This window comes from Lepisma saccharinum, unplaced genomic scaffold (assembly GCF_977018435.1).
Source record: "Lepisma saccharinum unplaced genomic scaffold, izLepSacc3.1 HAP1_SCAFFOLD_609, whole genome shotgun sequence".
Classification (NCBI taxonomy): Eukaryota; Metazoa; Arthropoda; class Insecta; order Zygentoma; family Lepismatidae; genus Lepisma; species Lepisma saccharinum.
Genome location: NW_028143282.1, coordinates 50,681 through 66,719, shown reverse-complemented (window position 1 = coordinate 66,719; position 16,039 = coordinate 50,681). Strand labels below are relative to the sequence as shown.

General features: G+C 37.6%; 1 protein-coding gene across 1 annotated transcript in view; it reads left to right on the top strand.

Moving 5' to 3' along the window:
- LOC145983066 (GTPase-activating Rap/Ran-GAP domain-like protein 3) overlaps positions 1–16,039 on the top strand; it is a gene marked incomplete at both ends in the record, with an annotated part of 150,979 nt that overhangs the window by 87,174 nt on the left and 47,766 nt on the right. The window contains one exon of the mRNA XM_083116341.1: positions 2,558–2,710. Within this exon, the coding sequence (XP_082972467.1) occupies positions 2,558–2,710 (153 nt within the window). The remainder of the gene's footprint in view (positions 1–2,557; positions 2,711–16,039) is intronic.

Below are 16,039 nucleotides of genomic sequence, written 5' to 3'. Positions count from 1 at the left end.
GTCATATGCAAAGCATGGCGCTCTTCCATTAATGCAAATGAGCATGAAGCATTCTTGTTCCAGTGGAGAAAATGTTCGCAGTTTTAACTTCGCCTCCTGGTCTTTACACCATCATAAGTCGTGCACGATTAAAAACAACAGGAGCGAAAAATTTCTTGCTGAATATGCAAATGTGGGTTGTAAAAATAAAAGGGTACGCAGTGAAGGGAGGGTTACGGCGGTTATTACCGGAGGGTGTGGGTGCTTCCTTTGAATTCGGGAGGTCGTGTTATGGAAACCAGAAAGAAATAACTTTTAATTCCTCTGTGTTCCTCCTAGAACCAGTGGCGGCGATTTTGCACCCGCACTATGCTAAACCTTATTTACAAAGGGGAAATATACTGTCTTTGCCCCCCTCCAGTATTGCCTAGAACCCATTGTCGCTGTTAACTTCGCTGCGACGCCAAGGGTCCCGGGTTCGAATCCCGGTCGGGCTTGGTTGTTTGTGAATGTCTATTCATCAATTTCATCATTTCATCACTCATCCCCATCTTCGCAAATTAGCCAAGAGGCACAAAACGCGAAGTAAAATAAACTAAATCAATCAATCAATCAATCGCTGTTAACTTATCGCCCGATATGAACTAAGATTATGAATACCGTACATTCACATTTTTTCTTACAATGAAAACATTTTCTGGAGTAATAACAGATGGCGAAGATGAATTATACATCTCTCACTGCAATAAAACCTCTCAATTTGTTACTATTTTTTCAGTAATAATTGAGACTGATTTTCTATTTATAAGTGTATTTTATTTTGCTACTTTCTGTACTTATCCAAGAAAGTTTAGGAAAATGGATAAATTTATTTTAGAATGCTTGCATGGAACATATAATAATAAATAATAAATAATAAACTGCAATTTTTCCCTATTTTTTCGAACTACAGTCGTATTATAAAATTATCTCTTTTTTGTAAACTCACATTTAGACATGTTCCTTATTTTAATAATCAGTTCTCTATCGATTGATTGATTTGCTTTATTTTACTTCGCTTTTTGTGCCACTTTTCTGTAATTTGCGAAGATTGGGATGATATGAAGATGATATGATGAAATTGATGAATACTAAATACTCACAAACAATCATGCCCAGGCCGGGATTCGAACCCAGGACCCCTGGCGTCATAGCGCAATGTGCTACTGCTAACCACTCCGCCACGGGGGCCGGCTCAGTTCTCTATCATTTCACTTATAAATATACCGGGTGATCCATTTTGGTATGGATAATATAAAATGGATGTGATTTTTTTTGGTCAAATGTAATTACCTGAAATATTGTATACAAAAGACTGAAAGGTGAGAGTTTTTATTTTTATACACTACTAACAGTTTGGTACAGTTTTCAGTTTTCTACATGGCCTCCATTGCGAACTCTGCACAACTCATAACGCAGACGAAGAAGTCTGGAGGGGTTAAATCTAGGGAATTGGGAGGCCAAGCAATTGGTCCCTCACGGCCACATCAACTACGATTGAAATGTTGGTCAAGAAAATCACGAACCATTGTGCCCAGTGAGGGGGTGCACTTTATTGTTGCCAACACACTACAGCAAAACTCCCATGTATCACGCACGAAAACACCAACACGAAAATTTTCCTACTATCACATTTACGTTTCTATTAATGTTTTATTTTATCCATACCCAAATGGATAACCCTGTATTATGTTTTAAACATAGAATTATCATGGCTGTTTAGTGGTGCTGGTGTAATAAAATTACAATAAATTTGAGCGCATTGTTAATTTGCGGAACACAGTACGCGTATTATTCGAATTATCTGAGAATTGAATGTAAACGATAAGCACCAAGCTGTAGGCCGCCTAGCAACATTTGTCTGTAAGCGAGTCGCGGGAGATTGTGTTGCTGATTGTCGGGTCGGGGGAGGTCCGTTACTCTGGACCATAATATTTCAACTGTGCAATTGTACGTGTAGCTCTACCTTCAATACCACCATAGCTTCTAATTCTCCAACAGCATTTAGACGATCGCCATGGATAGCTCAGGGTTCGAATCCCGACCTGGGCGTGGGTGTTCTTTGTGAGTGTTCCTTCATCAATTTCATCACTTATCCCCGTCGTCGCGATTAGCCAAAAGTGGAAGAAGAACGACGTGAAATAACCTAATCAATTCAACAAAATTTTTGATCTTCTCTTTGTTCCACATTTTCGGATGCCCCTTCCTCAAGAAATCCTGAGTAGGGAGCCTGAATAAAGCGTGATTTCCCCTTACTTGCGGGGGGAAATGACAAAATACTTAATATTTTTTTGTATTTACGCAAAGAAAGTGAAAGAATTTGAATAATTAGCTATTTTTTCTATGATTGCATGAAGAAAGTGAACAATTTCTATATTGTATGAGCTTCGTATGACGAGTCTCTTGACAGAAATCATTGTCTTGCAGAAACAGGATGTACCACTCTACCGAAAACTTACCAAACACTCCTTATATTTAAGTGCGCGTGTGTGTGTGTGTACATTTATGTTGTATTATCGTCCTTAACTCTTCTTCCAAGATGTGTTCGCTTTGGTGACGTATGTACCTGAAGAAGACGCCTACCGCTTGGCCATTTACTCGGAGGAGTCTGTCCCCCTCTTCGGGCCCTCACTGCCTTGCCCCCCGGTCTTCAAGAATCACCAGGAATTCAGGGAATTCTTGCTAGTGAAACGTAAGTAAATGTAATTACTTTCTTGCATGATTTTTTCTTTTGTCCCTGTGTGTGTGTGTATGTGTGTAAATCGTGTTTTACATGCAGAGAGAGGAGATTTACGAAATCAAAGTTTCTGTTGCTACTTCTGTCAATCCAATCAGGTACTGAGGTTTTACATTATTAATTCTTTTGCGTATACATTTTTCTGCGTGCTAACTACACATCAAATGTAACCATAACTGAAATAGCTTCAACAAGTAACAGTACGATATGCAACAATTTACAGACATCACCCATGTTTTTGCTCTCAAAACCTACTTTACATGGTAATTTTTAAACATTCTTGAGTTTGCCTCCTGTATTGGGTCCGCGCAGTGGCGGCGATTGGGTTCCAAAACCGAGGGGGGGGGGTGAAGGCAGTAGATAAAGTTTAGCATAGTGCGGGGGCAATTCCCCACCTTGCCCCCCCCCCAAAAAAAAATCGCCGCCACTGGGTCCGTGGCTTGTGACAGCAATATAAAGAGAACAGACAGAGTGGTTCAGAAACATGAAACTATGTCCAATCCTCGAATACATGATTTCTCTCTCCGTCAAGTTTCATGTTTGACATTTCTTTTCAGAATCACGAATGGACAACTCTTCACTAGTGATCTTGCCACAGATCCCACGTACCAACGGCACATGCTACGATATATTTTACGCAAAAACTCCAAAGCTATCCTTGCAACAAAGGTCATTTCTCTATAGACTACAGCTCATTAAATGATCCTCCAATCCTTCGTCCCTCCAAAGGTGTGTAGCATTTACAAACTCTAGGCCTTAGTTCTGAAAATTCTCACTTTGTGAGCCAGCTACATGAGGCCACACACAAACACAAAGCTCACATCAAAGATTCTCCCCTGGCATCACTTCGTGAAATGACTCTGGGCCTAGCTAAAGTTTGCGAATAGCTCACCACGCTTGTGTCTGGACTAGGGATGGCCACAGGATCCGGAAAACAGATATACGGATTTCAAATTATCCGATATCGGTTTCGGATGCAAGGGATAATCCGGGATATCCGGGTATAGCAGATTTGATGAAGGATTTGTGGAAAATACGTACAGTGAAATACAAAATGACGAATAAAATGTTAAGAGTAAGAGTATAAGGATGGCTAAATGTTCAACCAAGGCCAGATTTAACTTAACAGTTTATATTCTGTGAGATTGCTGTTAGAGTAAAGCAATGGTTTACGAGTTCAACTGGAACCTTGACAGGATTGAGACGTACGTACGCAGATCCTCGTGCAGTGGTTACTCGTTCAACTAGTTCTCGCGCTTTTTCTACCAAGTGATAACTACAAAGAATTTTATTTCCTAAACAGTATACAAGATATGGTTACATAGAACGATTATTATTTTTTATGTATACGGATAAAAGTAGTCAAGCTACTTTCGGAGGTATGTGCTTATGCCCTGGTACCTGAAAATTACCCAGGGCGTCAGTTCCGTGAATTTTTTACGGATTCCCCCGCTTTTCTTTGATTCATCCTTGATTTCCATTATTTTTTTAATTACAATAATTCACTGTGACATTGGCAAGAATGTCCCAGTGTGAAGAACCAAATTTGTTCGGTTTTCCTGAACAAAGTTGGTTTCACATCATTCTACAAGGTAAGAAGATTAAGATGTTCATCCCAGTCCGACCAACTCTTGCTGGTCTCCCGCAAGTCTCCTTGCATCAGGTACCACTCGTTCTTTCATATCTCTTCCTACTATTAATACGTACATCTCAAAGCCAATAATACTCTCACTATCTCAAACATAACATACTAGAACATAGACCCTGCTTAACATTCATAGAATCGTGTTAATGTCCATTCCTCATCTCATCCATCAACACTAATGCACACGACACACAATAAAACTAGTAGTAGTATTGATACTACGGACAGTGCGAGAAAGTACGAACCCCCCTCCAGCAGCTTTGGCCATACTTAAAACTTGCTCAACATGCCCATATGAGTTTTTGCTCAAGTGTGGAGCTCTTATAATTCAAGATTTTTGTAAAAAATGCCCTCGGGAATTTTTCAGAAAGTACGAACCCCTCTCCAGCAGATTTGCTATACTTAAAACTTACTCAACATGTCCATATAAGTTTTTTGTTCAAGTGTAGCACCTGCCTAACCCAAGAATTTTATAATTCGGAAAATATCAAACCCCTCCTCAAGCAGATTTACAAAATTGTATTAGTTTGTCTATAAACTTGTATCTATACCTACCTATACATATTTACTTCAGGTTTAAGTTTAATTGGATACCATTCAATTTGCTTATCCAATATTAAAACAATGCAATATGCAGAGACCCTCTCTAGAATTGCTCCGTGTTTGCATGTTTCCTCTCTGTGTCAGTGTGTGGAATTCCCGAGACGGTAGTATTGATTTCTCCTCAGCGCCAGTATTTACAGAAATTCCCGAATATTGCATCAGCCAGTATTGTGAGACTGACTGAGGAGAACAGATGTGTTGATACAGTACTTCTCATACTTACAGGTTTAAATTCATATTGAACAATATAAAATCTGATATTTGTTGTAATCCACTCGTATTTAGAGTCAAGCTTATATTTGTCCCAGCCTGTTATACATAACAAGGTTATTGCCATTCAAGATATGCATGTTCGTGCAGGCATTTGCGCTGGGTCAGTGTGAATGATTTTCCACTTGTGGGCTATTGGCTTTACAACCTGTCATAAGATTAATATTATTAATATTAATCCATAGAGATTAGATTTGAATCCCAGGAAATTTTATATAAATACCAAAACCAAAAATATTAAGTGTATACACACATATATTCATACACACATACAAAGTACAGTGCTGAACCCAACTGATATTTTTTATTCAGTATAAAGTTTTGAATTGAAGCCCAGGAAATTGTATATAATAAACAACAACAAAAATGCCGAATCAAAAATATTGTAATCAGTGCAATAAGAATATATCCAGCTCTAATTGGGCCAAGCATCAAAAAATTTGTAATCCAGACAAATACAAAACTCCCACAAAAATTTGCCCCAAATGCAATAGAAAATATAACATGGAATATTTCACATATAAACATAAAGATACTTGCTCTGTACAGTCATCAACATCTGGTCTGAAAAGAAAGCACGAAGCACCTCTTAATGCCAGAGCAGCAAAACAGCCACGCTATGAACCCATCCGTAGCAGTTTTAATGCCCAACTTAGGGATTACCGGTTTGTATCAGAGCCAAGATGTGGCATTGAGAATTTCTTGAACAGTATAAATTCTGATCTCCAGGCAATTCTTAATGCACAAAATGGCTCTTATAAGCTCTCCCTCAAATTGTTTGTACAATATAAGAAGCCGAATGGCACAAAATTTACACAGCCCCACATAACAGAAACTGTACCTGTATATTCAAATGCAAATTCAGACACAATAATAAGCAGCTTGATAAATCAACTGAATATTAAACACTCTGAATTTGCTGCAAAAGAGTCCGGATGGAGCCTATGCGGTTCATCACACAAGCTCTATGTTAGTATTTCTGAATTTAGCCCATTACAAGGTTCCACTTATGTGCCATTACCTGCCAATATCAAAAACAAAAGAGCCGTGGTCAATATAAAAAACACCGACCAGAAATGCTTTTTGTGGTGTATATTAGCTGCTTTGTTTCCAGTTTCAAGGAATCCTGAGAGAATAAGTTATTACAAACAGCATGAACATGATTTTGACGATGCAATGGAGGGTTTAGAATATCCAATGTCAGTTCAGAATATTGATAAATTTGAAAAAAAGGCCAGGCACATCAATGGCAAACAATTATCTATTAATGTTTTTATTTGTTCCACTGGCAATTGCCCGATAGCACCTCTCAGAATCAGTACACTTGATGATGAAGCTGCAATTCCGATTGATTTGCTCTTAATTGAAGGAGATAGCACATATCATTATACTCTGATACACAGTCTTCAAGCTTTAGTGAGAACACAACTAGACAAAACTCATACAATATTTAAGTTGTGCAGAAGATGCTTAACTGTATTTGATGGTCAAAAAATGGTAAATGGGGTTCGTGAAAAAAATGCAGAAATTGCCAAAAACAAGTTAATTGAGCATCTGAAATACTGTGGCAACCATAAACCTGTTCATATGGTGATGCCCAATCCAAGTGAAAATTGCAAATTCAAAAAGTATGAAGCCTTGTTGGAACACCCAGCACATATTGTCTGTGATTTCGAATCGAACCTCAAACCTCTTGCATTCTGTAGCCCAGATCCAGAAGAATCTTCAATTACACCGTACCAGCAACATGAACCTTCCAGCTTTTGTTGTGTGGTTGTACAGGATGGTGTTGTTATTAAAGAATATTCATACAAGGGACCAAATGCCATCAAAATATTTGCACATAGAATAGAAAATGTGTGCCGTGACATAGCATCTAACATCTTATTAAAATCAAAACCCATGTTGCCTTTAACAGAGGAACAGATTGAAGATTTCAACAATGCAGAAAAATGCCCGGTATGTGATTCTGAATTTTCAGATACAAATATCAAGGTTCATCACCATTCTCATACAGATGGTCGATATAAACAGGCCCTGTGTAATAGCTGTAATATTAAGATCAAGAGACCAAGATTTGTCCCCATATTTTGCCATGGAGCATCCAATTATGATTTTCATCATCTGATCAGGTACGAGGGGTTTGACAAGCAGAATTTAAATATTTTAGCTGAAAATGATGAGAAATATATATCTATTAGCAAGATAATTAAAGTTGATGGTGTTCCTATTCACATAAGATTTCTTGATTCTTACAGATTTTTATCTGCTAGCCTGGCCATACTGGCCTCTCAATTATCTGATGAACAATTCAAAATCACACGTGCATTGTTTCCAAATCAGGACCTGAAATTAATTAGGCGGAAGGGTGTATATCCATACGACTATGTTACAGATTTTTCTAAATTTGATGAGTGTTCCCTGCCACCACAACATGAGTTTTACAGCAAAATCAGAGGATCTGGAATCACTGATGAAGATTATCACCATGCCCAATTGATGTGGAACAATTTAAAATGCAAGACATTTGGTGATTATCACATGGCATATTTGAAACTTGATGTCACCCTCTTAGCTGATATACTGCAAGCATTCAGAAAATCTTCAATGCAAAATTATAAACTGGATCCAATATATTTTTACAGTGCCCCGGGCCTAGCATGGGCCGCAACGTTTTTGAACACTAAAATGCAATTGGATCTGATCCACGATCAAGATAAGTATCTGTTTATGGAGAAAGGTATAAGAGGAGGGATGGTGCAATGTTCCCAGAGATATGCCAGAGCAAATAACAAATATATGCCTGATTATGATCCAGCACGGCCATCAAATTATATAACGTATGTGGATGCAAACAACCTCTATGGTCATGCCATGATGCAAAAACTGCCATATGCAGAGCTTGAATGGGTTGAAAATTTCAATATTGAGGATCTTAAGGATTTTGATGACAGTGAACATGGCCTCATCTTAGAGGTTGATCTGACAATTCCAGATCATTTGCACAACAAATTTTCTGATCTGTCCCCAATTCCTGAGGTTAAGTGCTCACCTGGCTCTAAACAGAAGAAGCTCATGACGACTCTGGAGCCAAAACAGGGATATGTCATATATTACAAAAACCTCCAGTTCCTGATGAAACATGGTGTTCAAGTACCCAAAGTTAGAAAAGTCTTAAGGTTCAGGCACTCAGAATGGTTGAAACCATACATTGATACAAATACGGAGCTTCGAACATCTGCAAAGAGCCAATTTGATAAGGGCTTGTTTAAATTGATGGTGAATTCAGTGTATGGCAAAACTATTGAAAATGTCAGGAAACATACCGATGTTAAAATAATTACTGACCCCAGCCGGAGCAAAAAATTGGTTGCAAAGCCCAACTTCAATTACAGAAGAATTTATGATGAGTACATGGCACTTTTCAACATGATGAAAACAAAGATCAAATTTGATAAACCTATTTATGTAGGGGCTGTGATATTGGAATTGTCCAAATTACATATGTTAATATTATATTATGATGTGCTGAAACCTTTTTATGGTGATCGTGTAAAATTATTGTACATGGACACGGATAGTTTTATTCTTGATATTCAAACAGAAGATGTTTATCAAGATATGTCACAGCCTGAATTGTTTCAATACTTTGATACCAGTGAACATACAAAGATTCAACACCACCACAACAAAAAGGTGCCTGGCAAGTTAAAAGATGAGACACTTGGTGATGTTATTGTGGAATTTGCTGGGTTAAGTGCCAAGGTGTACAGTTTTAAAACATGTAGTGGTGTTGCTGCCAAAAAGGCCAAGGGCGTTGGCAGAGTTACTGTGGAAAAAGATCTTGAATTTGAAGATTATAAAAATTGCATCAAATCCCAGAATTCAATCAGAACATCAGAAAATAGAATTCAGAGTGTGGATCACTTGCTGACTAGCAATATTGTAAGAAAAGTGGCCCTGGACCCACATGATGATAAGAGATGCATTTTATCATGTGGCATACATACTCTACCGTGGGGTCATTGTGATTTGAAAAGTGGGAATCAATGCCCAATTACAGAGCATGATTTGAAATAAATAAACATGCCTATGAACTTATTTGGGTTCAAAAAACAGGCTATTATGGACCTGCCGACACCACAACCCTCTTCTGATATGCTGTCTAAACTGAGTGGCTTGTTAATTATTCATCTGAACAGCATACTTACAGATAATGATGAAGAAACGGGCAAAACATTGTACATATTTAACAATAATTTAAATCATTACCAATTACCTGTAGGTGGGCAATTGCAATTTATTACAACCCCTGAGGGTGATGTCAAGATTTCAGTAGGGAGAAATATTTACAGAATTAAGCACTCAAACATGATTTCTGGCACTGTATATACTGTTTCTGCTGGTGACTGCTTATATATTGAGGTCCCTGGATCATATGACAAGCTTATACCCTTTTTTATAGAATTAAGAATCAGATACTCTATAATAAATAACCACTAAAACAAAAATGCCTAATGATATATTTGGCCATACAAGGCATGAAGATCACAGTGATGAGATTCTGATGCTTGATGTCAGAGTCAAGAAATTAAGAAGTGATTTACAAGCTTTACAAACCACACTCAATGCCAGTCTTCAATTAGAAATTACAAATTTACAATCACAATGCATGGACCCTCTTCTTAAAATTGATTCTGAACTCAAATTATTGCTTCAGAAATATACTGATCTGGCAACATTAGATAATTTTCAAAGTTTGGAAGAAGCTGTAGCAGCTCTTCAAGCCAAATTTAAGACCCAGGCTACCAACTCCGAGCAATTGAAACAACAATTAGAAGAGCAGATAAATAATGTCCAGACACAGCTCCAAACAATTGTCAAAAGCATAAAATCACAAGAAGATTTTGATCTAGTGATTTCCACTCTGAAAGAACAGATTCAGTCACTCCAGATACCTAATCTGGATCCTCTGCACAATGCCATAGCCGAGGTTAAAGAAAAAATTGAGACACTTGAAAATTTTATGAACAATTTGCCATCTTCTGATGCTTTGAATGCAATAACTCGTAGTGTAGCAAATATTAAGCTGCAACTTGAAACATATGAAGATTTTGGAAAAATTCAAAGTACCATAACCCATCTTGAAGGTACAATAGCAGCAGTGCAAAGTGATTTGGCAAATGTACAAGAAACCCGCCTGCCTGGGATTGTAGACACACTTGTCAGTGTCCAGCAACAAATCACAAAGCTTGAAAACCTCAACACTGAATCTGAACTATCTCATTTTCATCACTTGATCGATGATATCCAAACAAAGCTTGAAATTTTACAACAATCCACACCCACTCAGGCAGATATAGCCCTGCTCCAAAATGCTATGCAAAATGTGGCTGATGCATCTGAATTAAACAATGTAAAATTGGCACTTGAATTTTTGCAAGATACAGTATCAAATCTTCCCACATCACAGGAACTTAAAAATATTAAGAGGGCAGTGAATAGGATATTGAAATCAGAAGATATCAAGAATATCCAGACAGAGATCAAACATCTCACACAGACAGTGGCCACTCTACCAACCAATCAACATATTAATGAACTGCATGCCCTGTTTGAGGATATCAGAAGACAGGTCCATGATCTTACTGCTCAAAATTCAAAATTGGCAGTTGTTGAAAATTTGCAACAAATTGTAGCTAATATCAAGCAACAGCTAGGAACCATGGAATCCAATCAAGCAAATGCTCTGTCTGTTTTTGCCACCCAGCTTCAAGAGATTGTGCAACAATACAAGAAACTTGTTGTGGACATAAAGATCAAGCCAGGCCATGATGATGTTGTTAGGACCATCAATGAGCACCTTGAATCTGTAACAAGCAGATTGCTCACAGCAGAAAAAGAAATAACAGGCATAATCGAGAATCCAAAACATACAGTAATTCTTGAATTGTACAGCATCCCCAACAAAGAATATGATTCACCATTTACACCAGGTGGCAAAATATATATGCTGTCCCCTGCACAATTTTATTACCAGTTTTTTGTTGGGGGCACACTGAGACCAATCAAGATCAAATATTGGCATCAGCCACAGGCACATCACTACCCCACCTTATCAATAACAAATGCTGATAACAAAGTGAAAATCACCAGTGTAGAGTTAGAGGATTTTACAGACCCCAATACATTAGAAACAGCCTATACTGAAGATGATGGCACTTTGGAATTTAAAATACAAATAGGGGACAAATTATATTTAGAAAATCCTGTAGTATCAGCTGCTGAACACCCTATAGTTGCAATATTCTTGTTTACATATTATGTCTAGACAAATTATCGTTGATGAATTACACAGACAAGCCAGACATAATTATAAGAGACTCCCAGTAGTCACAAAAGGCATAGATGATTTATGGCAGAGCGACTTGATTGAAATGGCAACTGGGCAGTTGAAAAATTTAGACAAAATCAACAAGGGCTACAAGTATCTACTTACTGTGATAGACACATTTTCAAAATTTGCCTGGGCTGTGCCACTCAAATCCAAGACTGGAAAATGTGTTACAGAAGCCCTCAGGACAATCATCAATCAGAGTGGAAGATCACCGCGCTATTTGCAAACAGATAATGGCAAAGAATTTTATAATTCAGTGTTTCAACAATTTATTAAAAGCCAGTCAATACAACATTATTCGAGTTACAGTGATCTCAAAGCCTCAATTGTAGAGAGATTCAACAGAACCTTAAAAAATCTTATGTATAAACAATTTACACTCCAAGGTAATTATAAATGGCTTACAATCCTACCAGAACTTCTACATAAATATAACAACTCGGTCCATTCCACAATCAACATGAAACCCTCTGAAGTAACTTCATCTGATGAGCAAAAATTGATCAGGACTGTTTATTATCCTAGATACCAGCCAACAACAAGAAAGGCCAAATATAAGGTGGGTGATCAAGTAAGAATCAGCAAATATAAGCACTTATTCAAAAGAGGCTTTACAAGAAACTGGAGCACCGAATTATTTACAGTGGTTCAAGTTAAACCCGGGACCCTTAACACATATATAATAAAAGACCACCGAGGAGAAATTCTCAAAGGCAGGTTCTATGAACAAGAACTCAGCAAAACTAAACAGCCTGACACTTATCTCATAGAAAAAATTATCCGCAGAAAAGGCAACAAGTTACTTGTCAAATGGCTGGGTCATCCGGAAAACAGCTGGATCGATGCAGACAAAATAATAATATGAGCACCTGGGATGTTATAAAAAGGCTGCCAGAACCTGAACAACAGAATAAGAGAAATGGCAACTTGCTGCCTGATAATATTAGATGTCTTATCGTTGGGCCATCTGCTTGTGGTAAAACTACACTAATAATTGATAATTTTTTATTGGCACCCAACTGGTTAGACTGGAAAAACAGGCACTTGTATGTCTTTTCTAAGAGCTTGGAACAATTAAAATATCAGCAGCTGATGAAGCTATATGATGGATTGGATATTGCCACTTTTGAATCAGATGTTAAGCCACTTGATGAATGTCTCGATAATTCTGTTGTTGTGTTTGATGATGTTATACTGGATAATCAAAACAAGGTTAGAAATTTCTTTACACAGGGCCGGCACAAAAACATTGATTGCTTCTACCTGGCACAGACTTTTTCTAAAATACCGAAGCAGCTGATCCGAGACAACAGCAATTTTATATGTGTGTTTCATCAAGATCATACCAACCTCAAACACATACATGATGAATATGTAGGTGGGGACTTGAGCTACAATGATTTTTCCAAGTTTTGCAGCAGGTGCTGGAACCAGGACAGTTATGGGTTTGTCACAATTGATATGACAAGAACACCCAATAGCGGCAAATACAGAAACAAAATTAACGATTTTCTAGACGTTGAAACGTATATAAATAAACATGAAAAGGCCAATCATTGATGATCTTAAGTTAAGAGATTATCTTGTAAAAAGATTTAAGGGATGGAAATCAGAGAACCGTGGAATTTATGAAAAACACAAACAAACAGAACAGCCTGTAATTGATGCTATTAATAATTTAGGTAAGAATATCAAAACTGTTACAGAGCAAAATCAAGATTTGATCACAGAGCTTGTACCTGTAGCTGCAAGGAACATTTTAGATTATCCATTCACCCCACTTTCCAGTATTCATACACCTAGTCCTGTTGCTCCTAGAAGAATTGAAGCAACACAGGATCCTATTGAATTGGGTCTTCTTGCTCAAAAATATTTAACCACACCTAAAGACAACAAAGATGAGGTGTTTGGCTTATATGCTGACACAGAGCTTGATGGCAGCATCATTCATAGAATTGGCAATTTCAGAGTAACATTTATGGGAGATGATATAATTGTTTATTCAGAATCTCGTCTCGGAGAAAAAGGTGCTTTTGTGAAGTACACCGGCACACCTGGATTGTGGGAACTGATGACTAGGAAAAGGCCTGGCAGCTATACAGATCAAGATTATGATCACTACAAAGAAATATTAATAAAATCAGATGCTCTATACCAGAACAATGATCCCACACAAAAAAGAGTCAAGTCTAGCAGTGGGGCAAAATACAATAATTTAATCAAGCCCATATGGTCACAGATCAAGACTGGCAGTGGAATCAAACAATACAACACCCTGCCTAAAGAATTTGTGTGGGTTGATGATGTCAGGAAACTTGTAGATAGGTTATTGGTGATAGCTGGGGAGGAAAATGCTGGGAACCACAATTTTTACAATGAAAAGGTTGGAATTATGGACATGATAAGCACCAAATTATCTAATTTTATAGTGAATGACCCTAAAGGGATTGGATATCTCATAAAAATTATTAATACTCTACCACCTAAATTTTGGAATATTTCTGAGGGTCGGGGGCTGGTTAATGACATTATAAACAAGCTGCCATTTGAACTACACATTCCAGGCTATCAGTATTGTGGTCCAGGCACAAAATTGGATCATAGATTAAACAGAGGGGATCCTGGTGTTAATCCCCTAGATGCTGCTTGTAGAGACCATGACATAGCATACAACACACATTCTGATCTTGACAAGAGACATGTTGCAGACAAGAAATTAGAAGAGGCTGCATTTGGTAGATTTGTAAGCAAAGATGCTTCTTTAAGTGAAAAAATAGCAGCATTGGGAACCACCATAGCTATGAGCACCAAACAAAAACTGGGGTGGGGGCTGTAAATATGTATATAATAAACCTACAATGAAGGCCAAGGGTGTTATGTATCAAATACCTTATGCAGGTCTCAAATCTCTTAAAACTATTGATAGTCTTTTAACCAAAAAGCAGCGCAAGAAAAAAAGCTCTTGTCTTGCAAAGGGACATGGTATGAAATTGTTGCTTAGTACCCCCCAATTAAAAAAATTACAGCAATCAAGAAAAAAATTGCATACAGGGGGATTCATATTTACTATCCCTGCCATCTTAGCTGCTCTCGGGGCTGTTGGGAGCTTGGCTGGGGGATCAGCTGCCATAGCAAAAACAGTAATAGATGCCAAGAAAAATAGGGCAGAATTAGATGAGCAGAGGCGCCATAACCTGGCCATGGAGAAAAAAGGCAAAGGTGTTAAGAGAGCCATGAGTAAGTTTAAAAAAAACAAGAGCCGCTTACAAACCAAGATATTGAAGCTTTAATCAAGCCGCTGGGCATCAAAAATTTTAGGGGTGTGTACATGTCTGATTCTTTGCCAGAACAACCACTCAACAAAGAGTGTGGCATTGTTAATTTGGATGAGTACAAAAATCAGGGCACTCACTGGATCTGTTATCTTAAATATTTAAACAATGAGGCATTTGTGTTTGATTCATTTGGAGGTGTTCCTCCTGAAAATTTAATAAAATATCTAAAATCACCTAATCTTTATTACAATAATGCCCGTGTTCAAAACTTCAAAGATGTTAATTGCGGACATTTGTGTTTATCTGTTCTTAGATATATGTCTCAAATAAATAAACCATCAATTGAAGATTTTCAAAAGGCCTTGTGGTATTTGAAACATCATGGGGGTATTCCATCTCACCAGCCAAAATTCAATATTGAAACTCAAATTGCATGATGACATAGTGTATCCCAAAACAATAGCTCTCAGAGCATTTTACGGCATGTACCTGATCCCTAATATTACGCACCACAACAACAAAATTGCAGTAGGGGATCAAAAAATTGTCATCACTCCAGGGCAATATAATCTGTCCACTCTAAATGCTCAATTACCCAGAGGTATAGTGTTAAGTCAAAATTCTGTCACTCACAGAGTAGAGATTGTATCTGCTACAGAAACAGTGGGTCTGGGTACTATAGGAGAGTTGTTAGGCTTTGAGAACAACACAAAACTTGAACCGGCCATCAAACATACTGCTATGAATATACCTAAATTCTTAGCCATAGAGACTCTGAATATTCACTGTAATGTGGCTGAGGGTATGATCACCAAATCAAATGGCATAGGCACTCACAAACAAACCGGCATCATTGCAACATTCAAACCTAATTCTGAATTCATGGAGCCCATCATCTACAATCCATCCCCAACATTATATTTTCCTGTGTGCCATAATAGAATAGATTATATTGAATTGATGGTCACTAATGAAAAAGAAGAATTAGTTGATTTTGCTGGAGCCACAACAACTGCTATCATAGAGATTAACATTTAAATAAAAATACATACAATGGAAAATATTGAGAGTTATGAGCTACAATCATTCCCCCC